The 24,975-nt window shown below is 48.2% G+C and overlaps 1 protein-coding gene across 3 annotated transcripts in view; it reads left to right on the forward strand.

The window, feature by feature from the left end:
* VAV3 (vav guanine nucleotide exchange factor 3) overlaps positions 1 to 24,975 on the forward strand; it is a 263,079-nt gene that overhangs the window by 214,873 nt on the left and 23,231 nt on the right. For all 3 annotated transcript variants that reach the window (XM_045816668.1, XM_045816669.1, XM_045816670.1), the window contains exons 20-22: positions 2,435 to 2,571; positions 20,040 to 20,105; positions 22,689 to 22,723. In XM_045816668.1, the coding sequence (XP_045672624.1) occupies positions 2,435 to 2,571; positions 20,040 to 20,105; positions 22,689 to 22,723 (238 nt within the window). The remainder of the gene's footprint in view (positions 1 to 2,434; positions 2,572 to 20,039; positions 20,106 to 22,688; positions 22,724 to 24,975) is intronic.

Raw genomic sequence — 24,975 nt, forward strand, 5'->3', positions numbered from 1 at the left:
CCGAGTCACCGGCGTGCTCCACACCTTTGCTGTCAGGAATACCAATAGCGGGGCTCTTCCTTCCACACACAGATCAATAGACCAGGTCTGCACACAGCGGGGTCTTTGGGGAGCGCGAGGCAAGAGGCCTTCGGCTATCAAGCGAGTGTATCGCGGGAAGGAGGCAGCCCAAGAGAAAAGCTGGGGTGAGACCAGAGCAGACTTTGTTTAGAAAGTATAAGTGGCTTTGACCTTAGAACTTGTATTGTTGTGCTGATTCAGCCACGGAGTGTATGGTCTAAAAAAGTATTCTTTTTCTATCAGTGATGCAAGTCACCTAATTTAAAGGATGTTCAGGATGAATATACATTATTAAGAGCATCATTCTTAAGGGCTTTTAAGACATGTATTAGCCATTTTGCACATTAAAAATAATTTTATTTCTCGCACAATTTCAGTTGCATGGAGCATGTGCTTAGATTTATAGGTTAAAGCACAAATAGACACAAATTGTTCAAAAGCAAGTCAAAACTAATGATGAAGTGGTAGTTGCCCCATAAAATCTGAATTTTAACTCCTCTTTTTACTATTAGAAACTAAAGTTGATGATGAAAATAAATAGTTAACACTCAAATTTAGGCAGTACAAGTATATAGAAAAGGAGAGGCCAGGAGACAGATGACAAGCTAACAAGTGATAGATGAACTATAAGCCAAGGGTCATAACGCAGTCGGATCCACTTGCTCAGGGAGCATAAGCAACTGCACAATGGTCAGAATGACGAAAAGCAGTGAGTGAGTGTGAGACTGGTGAGTTTGGGGGCTAGAAAACATGTGGGTCTGTGGGCCGTGGCCGGGAGTCCGGATTTCGTTCTAAGTGCAACAGGAAGGGTTCGAAATAGGAGAATACTGTTACATAATTCATATATTCATTTTTTCAGTACTATTTTATTTTTCAACTACAGCTGGCCTACCATATTCTACTAGTTTCAGGCCTGCGACAGAGCAGTCAGCTATCTATAGAATTTACACAGCGATGGGATTTCAGGTTAAACGAACAATAGCGGCCTTGTGGAAATGGGAAAGTCAGCTGCTTCTCCACCTGCGGCATTTATAGCGTGTAGTTGGACAAACACTCCACCGAGAAGGGCCGCTGAGTGTGGTTTTGGGGAAAGACAACAAAGTCTGCCATTCGTGTCAGGGCGTCACCTTAGCACGTCTGGTGGGGAAGTGCTCCAGGGAAGAGGTGGGATTACAGCCACCGCCCCCACCCCATCCCCCCAGCCACCGGCTGAGCTCGTGGGGCGAGAGGTCGGAGGCCAGGAGGAGGCGTGGCGGCTCCCACACGTGCCAGGAGTGGCAGCAGCCACTCCGGGGTGAAGGGTGCCATGTTTTTCTGCCCCGCTGCCCCCCGTTGATCGGATGGATGAGGATGTGTCGGTGGAGGGATTTTGGAAGACTGCGTTAAACCGTTTGCTGGAACATCTCATGGAGATACTGGGTCTTTCCTAGGTAACGTGAACGTCGAGAACTCGAGGACATTCATCCTGCCTCTTCCGCTAGTTACACCTTTTCTGTGGTCCTTTGTTAGAATGAAAAGTCTTACAGTGTCATTAGCAACGGCTTCAGTCCATAAGTGTGCCACAGACACCATGCTTATGCGTGAGCTCTTGCAGGAGGGATCGGTTTTACCTCTAAATGCAAAGGTGACGGTGAGGCTATCCATTTGGGACATTATTAATGCAGCCAGGCCTGGGTGCGGTGGACGCTGCCACTCTCGGAAATGAAATGTTGCAGTGAGGCCTTCATTGTACATTCAAAGGAACGCGAAGACCGGGGTGCATCTGGGTTTCAGGCATCGTTGATGCTATTGGCTGAGACATGTTCTCTTTGCTGGGTCTGCTTTGCAAGCCTGAATTGGAGCCTGAAGAATTTCTCCCTATAAATGTCTTAAGTAGTGCCCTGGCACATCCATCACGGTTTTGCTTTTGAATTACAAAGATAACCTTAAGATATGAGCCTTAGACTGGGCAACGCGATACGCGCACAGAAAGGGTGAGCCGCCTCCGCGATGAAATCAGGCAATGCCCAAGAGGGAAGTAATAGGCAGGAGGGATCGAGTTGATGAAAAAATTGATTCTTTTCCATTAAACCGTACGTGATGTGTTTTTTATGAAGCAGGCATCAGCTGAAAGAGAAATATTTTCCCAACTAAAAATAGATGGCTGGCGAGGGAGCGGGATCAGGGCATAAATATATGTCTTACTGCATTAGCATCTCCAGTTATGAGAAAGTAGAAACACATTCCATTGTAGTTACTTCAAATGTGTACTTGGACTTGGGGCTGTTAAAGCTTTTTAATGTTAATCATGGTGCTGTTGTTTTTTTTTAAGCACATGTGGACTTCACACATCATTATCATGCCCATGCTAAAAGTCGTTGCTGTGCGTTTTCAGGTCTACCGAAGATGCAGGTCATCCGGAACTATGGCGGGACGCCGCCCCCCACGCTGCACGAGGGGCCCCCGCTGCACATCCAGGCTGGGGACACGGTGGAGCTGCTGCGGGGAGACGCACACAGTCTGTTTTGGCAGGTACGACGGTCTCGTAGACGTGGAGACAAGAGCTTCCTTCTTCAAGTCTACAGGGAACAAAGCTCATCTTTAGTCGGTCTTTAGAAACCGACTTCATGCTTTGAACTTCAGAAATTTTATATGGTGTGGGAAAGAAGTATTTTTTTTATTAACCTTCTTTATATTTACCAATGTCAAAGTGGCAAGGGGTGTTAGAACACTGAAGAAAAATAGTGTCAGTATTGTGAGTCATAGTTACCATTTTTTTAATTAAAAATTCATAGCTTGCAAGAGCACTTTTTCTTCTCAAACCTAGGACCTGTGGGTATGATCTAATTTGCATGGCATTCATGTGCTATGGTTCACTTAAGGGGAACTACCTAGTTAGCTTGCCAGTGGCCATTTGTGGCCATATGTGGTTTGTCCCCATCCACAGCATTACCTGAGGTTCTCACGTGCTCCGGACATCATTCGTGAAACATATGACATGTGAAAAGTAGGCGAACACTTGATGTTTGCTGGTGCTGGAAACTCTTTTGTCCAGTAAGCCTATGTTGGCTTCAAGGACTTCCTTAACTCAGGTAAATATGGCATCGTGTTAAGATTTGATAAACCTTGGTGGTAGAACATTGCTACTCACTGAATTATTCTGCATATTCATGGATGTTGTAGAACTATTTTCCAATACAGTTAAAGAGTTTGTTAGAAATCTATAGCCCCTGAGTGACATTTGGCTGGGGGGAAAGAGATAGCAGAGGAGGACTGTCGGATGACATCTGTCGTGCGCATGTGCAAGATCACTTGAACTTCGGTTGGGTACCATCTCGTCTCGGAAGAATGCTCCTGGATTGAAAGTCTGTCTCTGGTTACGTTTCAGTCTCTGTAGCCGGTGACTGCTCCAAAGCTCCACCTACGTATCCTACTCTTCGACTACCTCCTCCTTCCCCAAAAAGGAAACAGAGAGAACGAAGGCTGAAATTCTACTAGCCCTCCAGTCCACCCTTGCATCTTCCAATCCGACCGCAAACACACGCCTATATTTGTGCCCATAAAGTTCCTCCTCTTCAAGACTTCCTTTTCTTCTTGGATTTTTCATGCCGTATTCCATCAGCTGGCTCCTGATCCCTACATTTCAAGTCATTCTTGCCCGTGACTCCTCCCCTCCTAAAACACACACGCCTCAACCCTTTGCCGAGTTATTGTCTGTCTTCTGCTCCCACGTGGGAAGCACAGCCTCTTGGGAGCGGTCCCCCCCCCCATTCTCTGCGTCCTTACGCTCTCATCACAACACAGTCTTTTGCAGAGACTGTTACAGCTTAGATCACTGTGAAATAACAGCTTTGAGATACATAACTAAACTGTCCGTATTTAAAGTGTGTATTTTGGTGTTTTGACAAGTATATGCATATGTGAAACCATCACTACAGCCAAGATGACAAAGTCAGCCCTGGCCAGGTGGCTTAGTTGGTTGGAGTGCTATCCTGTTCACCAAAAGGTTGTGGGGTCGATCCCCGGTCAGGGTGCATGCCTAGGTTGCAGCTTCCATCCCACAAGAGCGTTTTTAGCCCCAACCTAGGTCTTGTGGGCATGATCTAATTTGTGTGGCACTCCTGTATTAACAGTTCACTTAAGGGGAACTACCTGCTTAGCTTGCCAGTGGTGTGTGGCAGGCAACTGATCCATGTTTCTCTTTTTCTCTCTCCCTCCTGTCCCCCCTCCCTCCCTCCCTCTCTAAAATCAATAAAAAAAATATCCTATGGTGAGGAATTTTTTTAAAAAGATGACAAAGTCAGCCCCCAGAGTTTTCATAGGCCCCTCCTGTGCCTCCTGTCCCTGCCAATTGTCCCTTCCCAACCTCATTATCCCGTGACATCCGAGATCACCTTCTGACTGATCTGACCTTCAGAATCTGTCATCCTTCATACCACTGCCAAGTTCAGATGCCATTTCCCAGTCCCTTGTTCAAGTCTCCCGGTGTCTCCCTTCTGACCAGACAGAAGTCGCATTTCTTAGCCTGAGCGGAGGAGGCTTTGTGGGGCAGGGGGTCGAGTCGCAGCCCCCACCGACGTCTCTGCCTTCACCCCTCACTGCTGTCCCACCCGCGCTGCTCCCTCCTCTCTGCTCTGTACACCGGACGCCTTGTTTTTGCCCGTCCGTCTCTCCAGCGTTGGGGACCAGGGTTTGTCCTGTGTCCTCTCCTCTTTGGGTACGAGAACAGTTGTTGATTGTTCAGCTTTTTAGTTGTTACGGCGGAGCGATGATTTCAGCTTCTTACATGTGGGACTAGATGTACAGCTTCCAGTCCTCTTTTTACGAAATCCTGCTGCCTTCCATTCTGTGTAGGCAGCAAGGAAGACATTATTGTTGGTCTCTTCCTCTCAGCAGACTTGGAAACACGGAGCTCTCCTAGTACGACGGCACAGTAATGGCTCCGAAGGTCCCGGGAGGCAGGAGAAGCAGCCGGTGACAGAGCGTGCGTGCGTGTGTGCCTGTTGAGGGGACGATACGTGAGAGGAGCAAGGGAAGCCGATGTCTGGACAGAGAAAAACAATTAGCACATTTATTGCAGATCAGCAGCGTGTATTGAGTGTCAGCCCTGTGCTCACGCCTCAGGCACGGCTCGCACTTCAGTGTCCGACCCCGACTGAAGCTCCGACAGCAGGTCTCCTGTCTGTGGAAGAACCACTCGTGCCGGGCGGCAGCTAGCAAAGCGTTTGCATTTTCAGAGATGTGTTAAAAGTTCACCTAGCATTTCCGGCAAAGAGGTAGCATGAGTCAGAATTGTCTTATGGGCACCTCTAAGCTGGTCAGAGGGATTTTTGCCAACAGAGGCTGGGTTGGCCAAAAAGTTCATTATGTTTTTTCTGTATGATGGCTTTCCTAGCACTTGGTTGTCTTTAATTTTGTTAGATTGTGTTGTGACAGCTGTCATACGAGTGTGCACTTAAAAACAAACATCAAAATTGGTGCATTTTTGTGCAGCCATTGTAATATTGAAGATGGAAGAAAATACACAACATTTCATTGTCTTAATGCTTTATTATTTCAAGAAAGGTAAAAACACAATGGAAACACAGAAAAACGTGTGCAGTGTACGGAGAAGGTGCTGCGACTGAGCGAACGTGTCCAAAGTGGTTTGCCCCTGTTGACATTTTGGCCAAATAACTCTTTGCTGTTGGGCTGTCTGACGCACTGGAAGGTGTTTAGCAGCACCCCTGGCCTCTGCCCACTAGAAGCCAACAGTGGAAGATAGCCGACATTCCCAAAATATCCAGATCAATAAGGTTATTGGTAAAAATGGAAATTAGTTTTTTATGTTACGGAAAATACCGTACGGACTTTTTGGCCCACCCACACTGCTTTAGCTCCTTATTGAAGGGAGCCACGGAGAGTGAGAAAACCCAGGTTTGAGTCTCCCATCTGCAGCCACAGCGCTGTGTGGCCTGGGTCGTCTGGTCACGGCGCGGCTGGGTTTCTTCACGTGGCACGCGAGGTGGGCTGGCCAAAGCAGTGCTCCTGACTCCAGCTGCACTTTCTCGGGGGCATTGTAAACATGTCAGCCCGTAACCCCGCTTCCCCAGGTCAGGCTGCAGTTCGCCTGGGGCGAACCCAGGCGTGAATCCTGTGAATAGGACCCCAGAGAATTTAGTGTGAGCCACTGACTAGATGGTCCAATCAGTAAGACCCCACGGCAGTTAAGGCGTTATCCCCAGCCCACTGGTCGGTCACTGGATAATAAGCTGACTTATTAAGTATATCTACACAATACGGTGTTACAACTAGCGCAATTTTTTGGCTCTGGTAATTACCAATGGAATGATCTAGAATGACAAGCGCTTTCCTTCTTGTGGAAACAGTGCTGCTGGCTTGGTCCTCTGGGCTCACGTGAGTCTGTAGGGATGTTTACAGTGGACCCCTGTGCCTCGGTTTGCCAGCTTTCAGGCCCACAGAAGACACGCGCTTTATGGCTTTCGTACTGTCGGCCGTGACTCCCGCACTGGCTGTGCTGCAGGTAATTTTTTGTTTGTTCAATCTGCTTTCGAGAAGGCAGTTTTGAAGCGCCTCTCTCCGTTCCTCCCCGTTTGGTGTGTTCGCATCTGAGGTCGCACACAGCCGGCACCAGAGAGGAAGGTGGAGTGCTTCTCTTGCCCGTGCTAGCGTTTGGGAGGCTGTAGCTCCTGCTGCCCGGTGTTGGTTCCTGGCTCTGCCATCTGCCAGCAGGGCAACCTTGAGGAGCTCATGTCCTCTGCGGGCTTCGGCTTTTATCATCTGTGAAATGTAGACAGAAGAAAATAAATAATCTATGATCATTACTGCGCAGAGAGAAGAAATGCTCTAACGTTTGAAAGAGTTCTACGCCAGTGCTCATTAAACAGAAGCTCCTGTTTATTAATCCATCTATCGATCCATCCAAATACTAGTAAGTGCCCACTATGGGTTCCAACTCTGTGTTCCGTACTGGGAGGACCACCAGCAAGACAAGTGGTGTCTAACCTGGCGGTCCTTGACCGTCAGAGCTCGGAGGCGACAGACTGGCTTCCGTTTTCAACTCTTTTAAGTTAAGGGTTTTTGTAAATCACACCAGTCACCAATATACCTGGAGCTGAACCCCTGGGGGGAAATCTGCATTAGTTATTGCGATGGTACAGTGGTTTTGCATTTGAATTCCTTTTGTACTCACTAAGTGCTTTGACTTATTTGGAAACGTTCAAAAAAAGATGCTTTCAAAACTCAGCTGTTTTCTCCTGTCCCCCCCCCCCAGGGAGTCACTTCACGCATTAGTGTAGGAAGTCGAGTTTTGTTATAGACTGTCCTGTTTTCTGCACACTCTGTCCAAAGAATACTAATTATCCTCCGCTCTCCATCAGGAACTTTCTTTGAATAGCTATTAGTCTAGTCTGTATTATTATTATAACAACAGTCATTTCTAATGCTATTGAAGTGAGCGAGCTATCTGCATTTTTATTATAACTTCTTTTTTCAAACAATGAGTCGCCAATTGAGCTATAAAAATGTCCTCTGTTAAATCTTCGCGTCGAAGAGATTTATTTGGCAGCTTTCTCTTTTCATCTTTGTTCTCTTTTTTCTTTCCCTTTCTCTTTCCTTGAAAGTTCTGAACAATTGTCTTCAAGTGGCGTGAATCCAGAATGGGAACTTGGCCGTTTAGGGTAGTGTTCCAGTGCAGGTGTGAGGCAGGGCTGTGACGGAGTGGGACAGCTCACGGAACGATTCTGATCGTGTCCTTGACGGGCGATACACCTGTTGCTTTGGGCTTTTGTTGCTAAGTCGTCGCGAGGGCTCAGTGACTAAGGAGAATGTACTTCATGCTGAAAGAGATCGTTCGTATTAGAAACTTTATGAGAGAGGGGGGTGAGGAGAAAAAGAGAGAGAGAGACAGACAGACAGACAGGGAGAGAGAATAAGTTGTCCCACGCTGTCTATGATTTCTATACAGTAGAGTGCTTTTTAGGTGTTTCCTTCTTGGAATTCAGCTTGTGAAACAGTGAGGACTCTGTGTCTTAAATCACGGGCTTTTATTGGCTGCGTTGTCATTTATGAATACCCAGATGTTCCACAGGGAGAGTTTTGTAGGCTAATTGGAACCAAAAAGCAATTATAAGCAGAACTGTAATCAGTGTGCCAAAAATATATGCTTTTATCCACACTGAAAGTTAAATAACCTAGAAAAGAGTCGTGGTAATTCACACCTAGAGATCGGGCATCTACACGATCTTCATCCCAAGGAGGGACAACGGCGTCACGCGCGCTCCGACTCACGCGCAGACGTGTGGCTTTGAAGGGCCCGAGGTACCATCCGCCTACAGGATGGCGGCTGCAGACTTAAACTCAGGCTCCCTGGCAGACCCCCGGTCTCCTGCTTTAATCCTGTGCGTTAGACCATGCTGCCTCTGCTTGAGGAGCGCTGTTCAAAACCGCTCGTGCCTCTAAGGAAAGCACGTCTCTCAAACGGTTCAGTTCTGCTTTGGTGGAATGCTCAGGAGACAAAACATTGCTTTGTGTAGAAGTTTCTTGCTTTAAACTCTTTTTAAGTCTTTGCCTCAAAGGAGAGAGTAAACAGTCAGGAACTAAGTTGAGCTTCTGGAGATTCTCAGGGAGAAGGAAGTGTCCTCGTCACACTAAGTCCAGTGGCAAGGAGCCCGAACTTGGCCGTGGGCAGCAAGGCGCTGGGTTGCGCGTTTCCACCGTCTCCGCCCGCAGGACACAGTGTCCCGAGGGCACCGGGTTGACCCTCGTCATAGTTCACCTTGTCAGGAAGTCACGTGCTTCCCACGTGGCTGCTATGTTTCGTGTTCAAACAGACAACAGTCCGGGTGATTTTATTTTCAGACAGATTTTTCTCACTGTAACCTGGGGAAAAAACGAAGGGTTCAACGGGAGGAATCCTTTTCATAAGAGATGTGTTTTCTCAATCCTGCAGCCACTGACATGTCTTTTACCTTTGGTGTGAAATTTCCTTTCCACCCACATTCTCCTAGCTAACCCCCTCTCTACCCACGGCTCCGCTGTGGGGCCCCTTCTCTGAATCCCGAGGGCTTGGGTCATGACCCTCATCCCACTGCATCCAGATAGTCTGTCCCCCCTTCTCCCTGCCTGGTTAGAGCATGCCACAGAGGAAAGACCCGTGACCTCCATCTCTTTGTCTCGGGTGTTTAGGCTAAAACAGGATCCAGTCCACAGGCTGATGATAAACAACTGTTGAGAGCTGCTATTTTCATAATATGTTATTCGCACATTTCCAAATCCACTGCTTATTAACTCAAAGTTACTGAGATACTTTATGACGCTATTTGAAAGACCATTGAAATATTCATTCATCCCATCAGACTTAAATTCATTTTTGTGCTCTTGAAACAGTCTTAAAGCTGTTTAACCTTGCGTCCTCAAATTCCTCATCAGTGATGTGGGGAGTTTAATGCTTAAATGACTCCGAGGGTGTTGGGAAAAGTCATAGGAAGGAAACTTGAAAGAAAATTGAAAAGGAGAAGAAGTGGTACGTGTCTCCGAGGAGCCGCGAGGACTGGGAAGGAGAACGGGAGGAAACAGACGCGGGGTTTACAGGAAGAGGACTTGGCCTTGGACTTGACTCAACTGGGGGAACCGTTGACGTTTTGTGTGAGAGGCTCAGGCGATCCGTCCCGTCACCCGGGACCTGGACCAGAAACCCCGGGAGGGCTGGGAAGGCGGGTACACTGGGTGGGGTGAGCAGGTCGTCCCGCCCAGAGCCCTCTCTGCAGCCTTAGGGGGCAACTCTCTTCAAGGATTCCTTTGTTTTTCCCTCGGTCTACAGGAGACTTTTCTAGTCCCTTCTGGACCCCACAAGACTATTGGTGGCAATCACATTTTCTAAACCTATGTGATTTTTTCTCCTGATCTAAAATTCAAGTGTCCGGCTGCACCACCGCCAGAGGCAAACAGGACACTAAAGGACCGCCTTTCCATTGAATCGGTCTCCTTCGAGAAGGGAACCGGTGCCGCGGTGCCGGCGCACTCCTGGCGCTGGCGTTACCAACCACAGAGTACACATCTCCGGGAGCGGAGATTTTCCCAACTCACATCCCTTCCCACCCCAGGGCATTTCTTTGTGAAATCCCGGACTTTGTTTGTGCTGGAGCGTAGTTTCAAGGTGTTCCTCAGTTGACCTTGGCTTCGCTTCTGAGCCGCCTCTCCGCACTTGCCCGCCCCGTGCATAAAACCTGGGGCAGCCAAGGCAGCGTGGCAAGTGCGGGCGTGGGGATCAAAGGCTAGGGGGGCCCAGTGGAGGCTTCTTTGGTGTTCTAGGGGCTGTAATCTCGAGGCCCTTATCTCAGCAGGTGTTTACCTGACAGCACTGAGTGAAGCCAGGGTCCCTAATTACAGGAAAGGAGGAGAAGGCAGAGAGTGCCATAACAGCGAGGGAGGCCTGGGAGAGATGCTTATGGGAGATAATGGAGAGGCCTGGAAGAGACATGGTCCCCCGGTGACTGCCAGCTGGCTTTGGTTGAACTGCTCATACACTGGGTTTGCAGGAAAGTTTCCAGGGGACACACTGGATTATGGGACTTGGCAGGGCTCCCAACCCAGTGGGCGGGGTTCTCACCGTTTACACTCTAGACGGACATTTTTGGTTAACAGTTCTTACGGGTACTTTTCCTATGTTTGGTACAGGGCACAATGTAGATTGCAATGTGCCTCAATGAGGACACTGCTATCGAAGTCCAAGTTCAGGCAGTGAAGTATTACCTCTTCTTTTTTCAATAGAAGCATTATTTCCAATAGAAGCATTTTCCAAGAGTAGCATTATTGAGGGGAAAGCCCTGAGGAATTCTGCCGTGGGCCCTTTCCTTTCGTTATTCTGTCGCTGTGTAAGCCAGGGTCAGCCCTCATTGTTAAAGGTTTGTGTCGATCACAGAATTCCTTCAGTGGGCCATCAGTCTGCATTTGCACCTGACCTGACTATTGATTTGATATCAAAGTGTTTCAGTAATGCGTGCACGTGCCCTTAAGGCTTTGGGCAAAATGATTGATCAAATTGTAACATATATTGAATTTTAATGATTCATAGTAATTTGAATCCCTGAAGAATGAATGAATGAATGAATGTAATTCCTAACAAGTCAAATCCTGCACATTCTGCAAAATAGAGGATTTCACAGTGAGTTAAAACAATTGTCATTAAGGCCTTGAAATGTCCTTATCTTCTATAAATAAGTGCAACCAGATTACATTACTGACACATAATACCCTTCGTTAAGAACCTGTGTATCAAATACTTCTCAGTAATAGTAAGTGGGCTGGAAAACTGCAGGGACTTGGGAAAAGCGCTCATATAAGCAAGGAACTTCGGTGGTGAGACCTCAGCAATCTTGGGGTCAGACCTCGTCATTTCACGGAGGAGACTGTTGAAGCCGAGAAAGGTGAAAGGACTTAAGATTAGAAGGCCAGGAGCAGAACCCAGGCCCCTTCTCTCTGTATCTAATGATACCTCCTCGGGTTTCTGTTCTGACCCAGACGCCTGTAAAAATCTATGGAAACAACCAAAGCAACAGCCAGTCAAGGGAATGAGATGATCTGAATGAGATCCTTGAAGATAGTAGGATGTTTATTCATCTTCAACCCCCGGTCCCTAGCACAGGGCCTCTTCCATACTGGAAGCCCAGGGCACCCGCCACTGGTGCGTTCATTCTGTTCTTGGCAGACAAGTAAATTCTCTAACGATGTCTAATTCTGCACGTGCATGGTGTATATGGTGCTATTCCCCTGAGCATGTCGTCAAAGATTAGAAAAACATTCCTGGGTTGTTTGCCAGGGTTAGAAAAACAAATTTCTATATTTTGGATTTTTGTTAAGCCCAGCTTATTTGGGGGGGGTGGGTTCTGTGGCCTCTGCCCAGGTAGGATTTCTCCCATGATGTGGTGGAACTTGTCTTTCTTCCAAAATGTTGTGTTGAGTATCCTACCTGAGGTTTGGCTTAGCTACGTGCCAATCGGCTTTTGCTGGCTGAGTTCTTTTTCTCTTTTTTCTTTCATCAAAGGTATTCTCTTGTTTACTTCACTGGAAAAACAGCGGTAAGCTTGTGGTTTAGGATTGCGTCATGTGCAGTATCTAACCCAGTGAGAATTTGGGGAAAAAGCCCCAAGACATGCCTGACTAGAAGGCCCCCTTACCCGCTGGGGAAATCCGGGGACCTCCCAGAAGACATTTTTGGGTGTGAAGAAGCATGTTTTATGAAGTTGCATCCTGCTGTTATATTCATCTCAGAGCTTGTAAGTGTAGAAAGACAACTTATGGCTTTTTGGTAGGTTTTTTCTTAGTGTGTGCTTCACGACTTCTAATTTTTTTAGAGTTTTTTCACGCTTGCGTCTGCCAAAACTTCAGAGATGTAGTCAACACAAACAATTTTGTGTTCGTTGGAAAAACCTTCCAGTGTCATTGAGGGATTTGTTCTGTATTTTCATGACTTGATACAATTTATAAGTCCTTACACGCTGATGATAAATTTCATTCCAAAGATCCTAGACTGAGATGCAAGTGGGCGGCGTTTTTGTTGTTGTTGTTTTCTGTTTGTTTGGCTTTCTCTAGTTACCCAGAGTTCTGAGTCCATGACCGCCCCTTACCTACAAATGAGCTATCCCAGGCCTGGGTCGCCATACAGGGGTTCGAGACACCTCCCAAGTACTGATTGCTTTAGACACTGGATGAAAGTGAAAGATCTTACTGCCTTCTGACTAAGAAATGATCAAGGCTCGTGGCTTAGGGTTCCATTCTTCCGTGTGGGCGCTTGGGTGTTGAGGAGCTCGGTGTGATGGCCGTTCAGCGTAACCGTGTGCAGTTGTGCTCGGCGAGTGTTCCAGGGACCGCGGGTGGAACAAGGCAGGGCCCACGCACCCCGGAAGAAGTGGCTGTGGCGGAAGAATGAGCCTCCTTGCGGGAAGGCACGTGGGCGTTTGAGATCAAGAAGCGGACTGTCTGGAACGCAGCGTTTCCCGTTCGGGCGGAGGTTCTGGGAGAGCGGCTGCTACTTGCGGCTCAGCAATCTCGCCGGAGTGTAAGGACAGCGGTGGGATGCTGCATCGGATAGGGAATTTCTGTTTTAATAAATACAGTAACAGGCCTGCTAAAAAATGAGACTTCAGAGGTGAGAAAAGACCAACGGAGAATAATTAAAAAGCGATATTGCGGGACGATGGCAAAGAGGTGTTTTTGGTGTTCACCCAGTGTTTCCACACGTGTTAACTCTTGGGTCCTGGTGGCCCTGGGGAGACACGTGTGGCAGATCTTGTCGTTCTTGTCTGCCGTCGAGACTTGTCCGAGGCTGCACCCTTTCTCACAGCGGAGCTGGGAGTGGGATGCGCCACGCCCGTGCCACGTCCCCGCTCCGGGGCACTGCCGTTCCGTGCCTCCCAAGAGCTAGCCCTGGCACGTCCGACTGATGGCGGTGGGTGGGTGCGGTGTGGCTGCCGCTGTGGCCACGGGTCGCTCTTTGCCAAAGGCCAAGAGCAAACAGGGTCTTAGTCCTGGTCTCCTGCCCTTCCCCAGCCCTTTGGTTCTCTTGCATGTACTCACAAAGCCTGTCAGGGCCATTTCAAAAATAGTGCTTGCTACGTGCTGTCTGCGTATCCATCCATCCATCCAGTCCGTAAACTGATTTGCACATTTGCCTGTATCCCCAGGGTTCACACCGCCCCGCGTGTCTCGTTCCCCACCCGCGCAGACTGCGTTTCTGACGGTGCGAGGTGACGGGGCAGGGAGACAGCTGCTCTGGCCATGGCCCACGCGTGATACATTGCTCAGCAATCCCCACGGCACCAGCGTGCACACGCTGCAGGTGTTCAGGGCGTTGTAACGTGGGAGCATTTCCAGTCTTTCCCAGGTAGCCGTTCGGCTGCCCCTGTGCACACGCGGCTTCCCGCGTCCGTTCCGAGCCGCTCCGTGCTGCCCCCGGAGCTCACCAAAGCTCTGCTGCAGGTGCGGAAGGACCTCTGTGAGCCACAGGGCAGGGACGATGTGTGTTTCTTGCACCAGGTCTGTCCCCCTTTTTACAGGGTCGGGAGCCAAACAATTCATGAGTAAGATTTTTGTAGGATATTCTCTGTCCTTTTAAGCCATCCTTGTCTATGGGTTTAAAAAAATGCAGTTTTTGCTCTGCCGTCCTAGCCCACATTAATATTTTTCCCTGTATAGGTAGACTATAAATATCATTTCTACCAGCACATTTAAAGTAGTTTTAATTCATTATGATTCACTGTGGATTCTTATGGAAGAAGAATGAAAAATAGTTATAACCTAAGGTCAGTTAGAAATAATTAAGTATCTCAGTATGCATTTATATTGATGAGGTTCAGGAATTTCAGGGAAAGTTGTCAATAATTGTCATTTGATACATTTCTCTACAGGAGTCAATTTTCTTTCTAAAAAATGACACCATCGTTTTATGAATTAAAATTTAATATTACTTTGCTTCATGTGTGTTCCGGTGTCCTTAATGGAAATTATAAAAGTGAATATTTTCCTACCATAGACAGCCCACAACCCAGTTTCTCAGGTTCTCTCCAAAGAAACTAATCTCACAGGAATGACCCAACCTGTGCTGTTAGATTTGACGAAAGTCCCATCACGTCCTATAGAGACTGTCCTGCAGGATAAATGCATAGAAAGATAGCACCGCAGGGTACATCAGATGACACGTCACCGTGGAAGAGAAATGTCTCCGAGTTGACCTCGGCGTGGCTGAGGGACCCCCGAGAACACACACCAGACAGGAGGAGAGCTGAAAGCAGCCCCCCCTACCCCTGGCACCGGGAACAGGCATAAAGGAACGACGGGTTGATTTTCTGACCCGGAATGACATGGCCATACAGGCATGCAAAGGAGAAGGAAATTCAGCCGCGTGTCTCCCACCAAGGTTAGCGAAAATTTCACAGAGAGATCAAAACATAAAGTACACAGAATCATTGGCTTTGAAATGGTGTATTTGCAGCTGGAGTCTGCCGTGCTGGCTGGGCGGAGGGGGTTGACAGCTACCCCCCCCCACTGTATTAATGAATTATCGGTGTGCATCACACACACACACACACACACACACACACACCACTGCTTCGCAGCGCCAGGGGATGGCTTGTCCCCGAGCAAGGAGAAAACCACTGCATGCAGCACAGCATCTCTCAGAGCTGCGGAATTTGGGCGGAAATGTAACTTCATTCAGCTGGTAGGCTATGTTCAATGGTCTCTCACCTCCTGGTCTTCTAGAGGGATGTCCACGACCATGAAGGAGACGTAACCTGCACTGCCAGGGTACTTCATGAAGGAAAAAACAGTTTGACCTTGGGAGTTGGCTGGCTGAGTGAAAGCTTCCCCCTCCCGAGAGCCCTCCGATAGCGTTCTCGAAATGCAGTGATAAAGCACAAGATGGTGTTTTGTACAGACGCTGGGTGTCCTGGTTACTCCTGAGAGACCCACTTACCCCTTGTGTCCCAGCGTAGTTATTAATCGCTGCCTGCTTGCTCTCAAAAGCTCTGGCTTGGAGAGGAAATGATATGGTCCCCCTGGTTTTAGGACATTTATTATACAGCCACGGTGACCTCTCAGGTCCAGGGCAGTTTCCATTCCCACTCATGCCTTTCCAGTGGGAGCCTTGGTTCTACAAAGGAAGAAAGACAAAAAAGATGGCCAGGCCCATACCCCTTCAGAAATTAAAAAATTCATTAACGGCCCTGGCTGGTGTGGCTCAGTTGGTTGGAGCATCGTCCTATACACCGAAAGGTCGCAGGTTTGATTCCCAGTCAGGGCACATGCCTGGGTCGTGGGTCCAGCCCCTGGTTGGGGGTGTATGAGAGGCAACCAGTCAGTGTCTCTCTCTCATGTTGATGTCTCTCTCTCCCTCTCTCTGCCTCCCTTCCCCTTCTCTAACGTCAGTAAGCATGCCCTTGGGTGAGAATGAAATATAAACATAAACATAAACAAAGTCACTAAAAATGCATTACCTTGCCTCTTACGCTTCATCCTTAGTGTCCTCCCCTCCTTTCTCTCTGTTTGGGCTTTGCACTCTCCAGCACACACACGTCTTCTGTGAATGTCAGGAGTGGTCCCGCAGGGCCGCCGCGAGACTCTTCCCATTCAGAAGCGGGCAGCTGAAGGCCTCTCCTTGCGCGCCTGGGTACAAAGTGTGATACATTTGACTCTTCTCCATGGAAAGGTGGTCGAGCTCCCACTGCTGGTTGACACGGGACCATGAAGTTGGGCCATGCCTCAAATTATAAACATTTACTAAGCCATTACTGTGCGCCAGGCATTCTGCTGTTGAAAAAAAAATGACTGAGGTGTTTGTCTTGGATCTCAGAGGACTTACGACCTGGCATTGTCGAAGACCACGTCGAGCAAGCATCCCACGTGGCACCTGTCCTGCTGATGACACAGGGGCAGGGGGCGAACAGGGCGGCGTTAAGTCTGGATCTTCGGGTTGGGGACGGTGTTACGGAGAGGTCACAGAGGAGGTGACTCGGGGACCGAGTTTAGGCGGGGGAACGGAAGCATCCGTTTGTGCGAGGGACCCTGCACCCACCGTGTTCCGAGGGAGTGGCTGCCACCGCCTTGGCCAACGGGCACTGCCCCCAAATGTCACCGCCGCTCCTGAACTCCGCCTCCCGTCGGGGACGGCCTTTTGTTTCTCTGACGCAGGTGGGGAACTGACGGTTCGCCGCTCGTACAATAGCCACCATTTGCCAACTTGCTGCATCTTCGAAGAGAGTTTCGAAAGCCCGCGATCGAGCTCTCTCCCTGGCCTTCCCCTGCAACACAGACTCCCTGGGGCGCACTCTCCGAGGCCTTCTTTCGCTCAGTTAGAAACGATCGCCCTTCCTTTTCTCCCTGGGGCTTCCTCAGGATATGGCTCCCACCCACACCCCCCTCTGTTCTGTACTCAGGTAGCATGGAAGCGCATGCATGTCTGTAAAGGTCCAGCCAGTCGGATTGTCCCCAAATGTCATGCTTATTTAATCCCATCTCGATGTCGTGCTTCAAACAAGGCGCCGTGAGGACTCAGCGAGTGAAAGAAACCCCTCGCTGTGTCCTCGTGGGTGTGACGCTGTCTCCATTCTCTGGTCTCTGATTCCCCTCCCCACCCCGCCCTGGGGTTCCTCCCCGCCTCTGGTTACACCAATTTCTGTGAATGCCGTTTCCCATCTTCTTCCCCCTCCACTTTTATTTTCCCCATGACAGTGTCACGCCTACGATTTAAAATTTCCCCACTGTGCAATGCCATCTGATCCACGGTACCTGTTTGGATGGATTAAATAATCACCTCCATCCCCACCTCCCCCCACCCCAGGCTTTTAACTCCCTTAGTCTTCTCCTCCCGTGTGCAATCCACAGGCGAGTCCCAGACGCTGCAGTTAGAGAGTGTCCCTCGCCCCTTCGCCGCCTCCTGTCCTGTCCCCTCGCTGCGGTACCGGCTCCCTGGTGGCTTTCCCACCAGCCAAGCCACACCCATCTGTCAGCCAGCACGCACGTTGACGCCAGTGCAGTGTTTCTAGAACACAGAGCCCCCGACTGAAACCCCGCACCAGGGGTGCACGTGGGCACCACAGTCACGCTGGCTCCCACTCCACTGTCCTCTTTCATGAGTCTGGAGCTTGCGGAGAGAAGCAGCGCAGAGCTCTGAGGCTGGGGCGCCTGTCCCCACTGGCGCTGTGGTCGTGGGCAGGTCATCGTTTTCCCGTGAGTGGGATCTGACCGTAGTTAGACCTGAGGAACGGGGGCGGTGGCTAACCCTGCCACGGAGAATCACTGTAGGGACTCAGCGAAGACAGGGTCCAGTGGGTATTAGCCATTGATAGATTCCGTTTCAAGGGGACTATTGGCGTTCACAGCACACATCCTATGATTTCCTACCCTGTGCCTTCCTCATGCTGACTTTTGTTTCTGGAATGTTCTCCCTTGTCCATATCTATTGCTTAAATCTTACACATTACACTCATGTGCTTTAGATAGCCCTTTATGTAGCCTTCCGGCAATCCTCACCCCTGCCCCCACCCCCGGCCACATTCAGTCTGGCTCTCCAATTCACATGCCTCCCCATCCTGCGCAAACAGTCGCTAGCTTGCATTTCTACCTTGTGTGATAATCATGTGCGTGCGTGTCTTTGCTCTGGAAATATAGGGGGAAACAGGAACTGTTTGGGTGAATATGTGTTTTGTCCTTAGATTTCTAACCAGAGTAATATTAGATTCTGTGTTTGTTGAGTGAATGAATGATTACTCCCCTTGCTTACTCACCTTTGTCCTGATACTCAGGACAGACCTTGGCGTAGTCATTTCCTCGATCCCCCCATCTCTGCCCCGACCCCTCCCCCACCGTTCCCCTCCCGCTGCCTCCTCCCCAACCACTGACCCTTCCCACTCCCTTGCTGGTCTCTTCTCTCTCTCTCGCTCCCCGCTCCCCGCTCCCCTTTCTTCTCATCTTCCTCCTCAGCGTTTTCTTTAATTCTGGATTTCTACTTTTCTCATGTCCTCTACACTCCCATGGCTGAGCTCCGTGGGCACAGAGGGGCACTGCTTCTAAGAGGGGACGTTTTCTGGTCATCTTGTCTCACTTTGTCCAAACCGACAGGGCGCGCGGCATCCAGTCGTACTGCCGCGGCTCATCCGGGCTCTGGGAAACACACCGTTGTTCAGTGGCAGATAAAAATAGGCCCCTCTCAGCCCTGGCTGGAGTAGCTCAGTGGATTGAGAGTGGGCTGCGAACCAAATTGTCGCAGGTTCGATTCCCAGTCAGGGCACATGCCTGGGTTGCCGGCCAGGTCCCCAGTGGGGGCCACATGAGAGGCAACCACACATTGATGTTTCTCTCTCTCTCTCTCTATCTCCCTCCCTTCCCTCTCTAAAAATAAATAAGTGAAATCTTTAAAAAAAAATAAGCCCGTCTCTTGTGAGAGGTAATGTCACGAGAACTTTTTGATTACGTGTCTGGATGATTGTGGTGTGTTTTGAGGATGGTTTGTCTTTCTGAAAAAGGGGAACGGTTTTAGGGTTAGTGTCCTGAGCTTTTTGAAACAGGAATTTGACTTAGGGTCCCCAAGAATAAATTCTTAAATAATTTTTGGTCTATTTTATACTTGCATTATCTTCATTCTGCTAATTTCTTCTCCGCCCTCCTCCCCCTGCTTTTTTCTTATTTGCAATGCTATTTTGACTTATGGTCATTTCCTTCAAAATCTTAACTGTTCTCTTCCCTTAACTCAGGGGTGTCAAACTCATTGTCATTGGGGACCACGTCAGCCTCGTGGTTGCCTTCAAAGGGCCGAATGTCATGTCAGGACTGTGTACATGTAACTACTCCTTAACCAGGGGCCAGGAGCTTGGTGCTCTACTGGGTAGAAACAAGGTGCCGGGCCGATAAAACAAGGAGGAGAGCCGGATTCGGCCCTCGGGCCTTGTGTGTGCCGCCTGTGCCTTAATCAGTATTCTGTACCTTTCTTCTAAATCTGAAAATCATCGAAAACATCACATTGTGCTATGGTTGCCATTTCTACGCATCTTGAAATGCCCCTTGGAGGAATGTTCTCGTGAGTTCCTTTGGCAACACCAATAGGAACCATGTAAATCGAATTAATCCTAATTAATTATGGAGCCTGCACAAAACCAATATGATCTACTTGTATTAATGAATGTAAAATTGAAAAATAGAGTGTTGCTTATTGTCTCTGTGCGGGAGAGAGGGACGCAAAGTTAACAAAATTGAACAGTAGGTGGGACAGTCAAACTTGAACTCTTACTTTATAACCCGAATCCCATTGTGACTGCAAACCACACAGTGAGTTTAACAACTTCGAAACCTCTCTGCCCCTGCTTCCCTCCCTGAGCCCCTGCGGGTCAGCCCGCTAGACCGTGGCAGGCATTCTGAGGGCCCCACGTGCCGACGCTGTGTACGTAGTGTCGTGGGACTGTCACTTCTGGTGAATTTGTTCTCACATTGGTGTTTCTTTTCTAACTCAGGGTAGAAACTTAGCATCTGGAGAGGTCGGATTCTTCCCAAGTGATGCGGTCAAGCCCTGCCCGTGCGTGAGTATGAGTATTTCATTTCTTACCTTTTGTCTTGGAGGCTGTAATTAACTGTGCGAGAATGCACAATGGATTCTCGCACAGTTTCTGGAGTGATCACATTATTACGTGTTTAACTAGTATGGCCAATGTTATTAAAATTCCAAAATCATTATGATTTGATTGTCAGAAAATATTTTTAAAAGTTAGGGGAATATAGGCAACAGGGAAAATTAACCTAGTGGAATTTACAAAATTAAATTGTCTACAAGGTTTTCAAAAGAATAACCAAAGGTACAGATTAGATACACAGTCCAAATTTCTCTTTTCCCACTGAGGTGAGACAGTAGGGTCTGGTCTATTCCTGGGCACGCCAGGTCACGGAGAGAGACTGCACTTGAACTACTGTGTCTGAAAGCATGCCGGAAAGAGTGGAAGTCACGATGTGTTCAACCAGATCTCTAAAAACATCTTATTGTGTTTTAGTTTTGTCATTATTGTTTATTTAATGTTATTTTCTGGAAATATCAAACACACCAGGTAGATACAAGGAGAATGAGTATTTACTCAAATATTATTATGGATGAAAATAATGTAACATGTGATATCTAGAGGTTTATGAGATTTATAAATTTCTGTTTGGGGGTGACATTTTATCATCATACCTTGGTGTTCAGGGTGGATTTTGCTACACAACTGCTAAGGTTTTTGACTCTCTATAAATAAAATGGGGTATTTTTGTGCCACGCCCATCTCCCCCAAAGCGCGGAGAGGGAGGAGGAACGTGAATGGGGCCACGTCACTCTGGCAATCTGGAGCCTGGAGACAGAGCCCCCAGCCACCGCCCGGGGCTGACGTGGCTGCACCTGTGCATGCCGGGGCCCCTGGGGGCGGGGGGTGAGCAGGAAGAAAACCGTCCTGCACAAGACGAGCCTGTCTCCCTCTTGCATCTGCTTGGGAAGAAAAACCAAAGCACTTCTCTGTAAGAATTTTTAACCTCGGATGCACAGTGCACCCAGGTGTGAGCTGGGATTCGCACCAGCTCTGAGACCCACGTAATTCGAAGCGAAGGATAGAAAGTGCACGTCCAGCTGTCCCATCTAACTTTCGTACGAGGTGCTGCAGGAAGAAGCACACATCTTACATCGTGTATCTTCCGTAACCCCAGTGACGCAGGCTGTGAAACTGTCCACAGCAGAAGTTTCGCCACCTCCTATCAGAAAGGCAGAAAAAGGAACTAGGGGAAAAGGGTTAAAAGTGAGAAGATGTTCCAAGATGGGAGAGGATCTGGAAGGAAGTGATCTGTGGTCTTATGTAAGAAAAGTCCGTCCAGACGGGACCCAGATCCCCCGTGAAGGGAGTGGGGAGAGATGGACTCAGGAGTCAGCACACATTTAAAGACTGTGGAGAAGGCGAGGGAAGGCAGAAATCGTTTTCCCATCAAATTTCTGAGGCCGTGTGTATCTCATTATCAGAACGGACACTGTTGCAGGTTGATTTCTGTTTGTGAAAACCAAGTGGCCTGAGAAAATATTTGCAGGATTTATAGGGGTGTAACTTCCAATATTATTTGTGATGCGTCAGGATTTTACAGGTGGTGAAATTGGAAATGTAGCTCATTGATTCAAAATACGGAAATGCTGATAATTCTAGAGCTGTTCTGGGCAGAAAGCTGATTTTTGGATATATAACTCTTACTCAGAAAGGACAGAAGAGTGACAGCCCATTATTATAACAAACATATTCCCATTGGCTGGGCCGCTGAAAATATGATTGTTACTATCGTTAGAAAACAATATTTTTAATCACTGGATGTAAACCAGGTCCAGGGGTCCCATGGCGTGCAGAGGCCAAAGACGCACATGGTTCATGACAGATTCCCGTGCCCGAGACAACCTGTCTGGACTCTGGTCTTTTCTCAGCAGTCCGTCAGTGTTGTCCATCTCTGCGTCCTGTGCATTTTATTTGCTGTTTTACAACCATTAGTGTCCCTGCATGGGCTTTGTTCATTTCCTGATTTCCATAGTCAACCAGAAGTTTTCTCTATTAGCATAGAAAATGTAATATCATTCTCTTCTGCAAAGCTCTACAGGAGAAAAGGGAGAAAGGAATATTTTCCATGACACTTTCATGAATGAGAGGTTTTCCAGGGGGCAGCCTGGGAAAGCCAGAGTTCAGAATCTGTGTGACAAAGGAAGAGCTGGTGCGCAGTATGCATCGTCTGTGGTGCCTGCTCTCCCGGAGTCTCGGGACGGCAGGGTGCTCTCTGGTTTTGCTAACATTTTCCTTTTAATTTTCCGCGATAGGATTAAAGTGCCTTGATAATAAATACCAAAAGTTTCCAATTCATATTTCTCCAGTTATCACTCCCCCTGGAGGTGCAGTGGCAGTAAAATTAATGAAAGAATGAATTAAGGCGGGATGAATTATTCCCTCCTTATCTGACTTGTACTGTGATTCACCCCGTATGAAATCGCCCGTGGATAGTTCCCGGGCTGTGCTACTTGGGGCTTTAGCGCTGAGTCAGCCAAACTGAATTAGTGATTGATTTCTAAAAGCTTCCCTTAAGTAAACTTAATCTATTTCTGCCTTTTTATATCCTAGGTGCCCAAACCAGTAGATTATTCTTGCCAACCATGGTAAGTATTAAAAATGTTTATGCAGCTGAGTGGAAATGCCATACTCTCAGCTCGGGGACGCTTTAATGTACGGGGGCTAATCCACATTCGGTTTCCATGTGCTGGGTAGAGGTGTTTTCCGGTGCCACGGAATACCATAATGGATTTATAGATTGCTGACCTTCCTGTGTGTTTATCAGAGCGGCGTGTGGCGTGTGCGTGGGCACACATACATGTGCGCTGCACTGTGGATTTCAAGTCCGGGGTGGCCACAGACAGGAATGGCACCTAAGCCAGCATGCATCTTGCATTTTCGAAAAGTAGATGTCGTGAAGCAGAGACGACATTAAGGACGATTTCTTGGTCTGTAACGAAAAGTTAGCCCAGGAGGAGTAGTAGAGAATAGATAAGAAAGAATAGTAGATAGTGGGGAAAAAGCCAATTTATAACATGGCGCAGGGGAGGAGCAGGATGTATTCACATCCGAAGTCTGGGGTCTGTATGGCGCTCACTCACCGCTTGGGGGCTGGAGTTGCTGGTGCTCGAAACGAGGGGGCAGCATGGACAGCGATCAGTACGTTTTAGACGGACGTGTGTGGGGGGCGGTGACGTCTGCGACCAGAAGGAGATCGGGCAGGATCCACAGTGGCTGTGATCATCACGTGACGATGACTAACATGTGCTGACCCCTTCGTTTAACTTTGCGTTGCTGACATCGCCATAAGGAGGGTTTGTTTTGTTCTTTCTTCAGATGAGCAAACAATGGTTCAGGCCGTGCAGCTTGTAAATTAGAGCTGGGAGTCCAAGCCATGCCCTCCGTGCAAAGGTGCACTGCTTGTCAAAGGAAAAAAGCGGGTGTATCTTCTTATTAGTGTCTGTGTCCCTGAATTTTGTGTTTGTCTCCTCTTAAGACGGCTGCATCTACTTGCATTTTCTTGCTAGTGAAATGTACGCATACCAGTTAGATATGAGGACATGCACATAAATGAAATATTCCACAAGGCTCAGTACCAGTTTAGCTCGTAAGTGTGGAGAGCGCCCGAGCTGTCTGACGTTTGTAGGACAGTCAGGCCATTTTCTGTTGTATAACCATAGCAACGGAGAATGCCCGGCATCCCGTGATGGGAACAATGGAGCGGAGAGTGAGCGATGCGGGACGGCCTTTAGACGGACGCACGGGTCCAAGACGACCGCTCTCTAAACCTGAGGGCCGAGAAGGGCGGGTGTTGCTAGGGAATGTTCTCCAGGCAGGAACACAGCCTCCGAAAAGACTCTGAGACCGGAAGGAGCTTGGGGAATGCTGGGGGCTGCTGGAGGAGAGGTTGTAAGAGCGAGGATTAAAGAGGAAGGTGTGAATCGGATCAGGCCAGGCCCTGACAGTCCGTGTGTCGTCATAACTGTGCTTTTAACCCACGGCGCCGTCTGCTTAAAGTGCCCTCAGCTCTTCGTTCTTGGTGGAAAGCTCACCTGTCCTCTTCCAACCAGCTTTTGCTGAGTGCTCATGGTGTCTATTTTAAATAAATATGTAGTGTATAGTAGAGGTATAGTGTAGTATAGTATAGTAGAGTATTTGCATGTGTCTACATGTAAATCAGAACATTTTTCTGGAACATTAATTCATAACTTCGAAAGAGAGCCAATGTAAGCATAAAACTGTTTTCTTTTATCTTTTATTATCTCAAATGTCTGATATATTTTGTCAGTGAAGGCTAACTAGGCCTGTCTGTGCTGGAAAGGGTCACTAGAGACTGCTTTAACATTGAACGTGTGCCTTTGATTATTACCGTTATTGGTACGGAATTTGAGTATGTCTAAGCCAACGTAGTTTAGGAAGAACTGAATTCAGGTTTTGAAAAAAATCTTTTGAAACCATACTTTTACTTAGTACTGCTAATTGCTTAAGACAATGGCTTATCAAACGTGTGGACTACAAGAATTAATCTTATATCCAAAAAAAAAATAACTTAAATTGCTACTCGACTTTTCTTGGAAAGAGATGTTCAAAGTCGATTTCATCCCATAGTGTACTTAGAAAAGGTGAGGTTTTGGGGCTGTGTGTGAGTGTGCTGTTGTGCGTGTGTCTTACACGGGGCACCCCTCCCTGAACTCCCTACCACAGTCTTTCTAACCCAGTGCCTGTTGGCTCCTCTCTCCCTCGTTTGTTTACCTGACAAATATTTTCCCGTGGACTAAGCATTGTTCTCTCTACTCTTGTTAGCTGTGTAGAGCATCTGTGCTGGGGAGAGTTTAAGGACGTTTCTCTGCATTATTTT

The sequence above is a fragment of the Phyllostomus hastatus genome, unplaced genomic scaffold (assembly GCF_019186645.2).
Source record: "Phyllostomus hastatus isolate PE091 unplaced genomic scaffold, TTU_PhHast_1.1 phas_scaffold_216, whole genome shotgun sequence".
Lineage (NCBI taxonomy): Eukaryota > Metazoa > Chordata > Mammalia > Chiroptera > Phyllostomidae > Phyllostomus > Phyllostomus hastatus.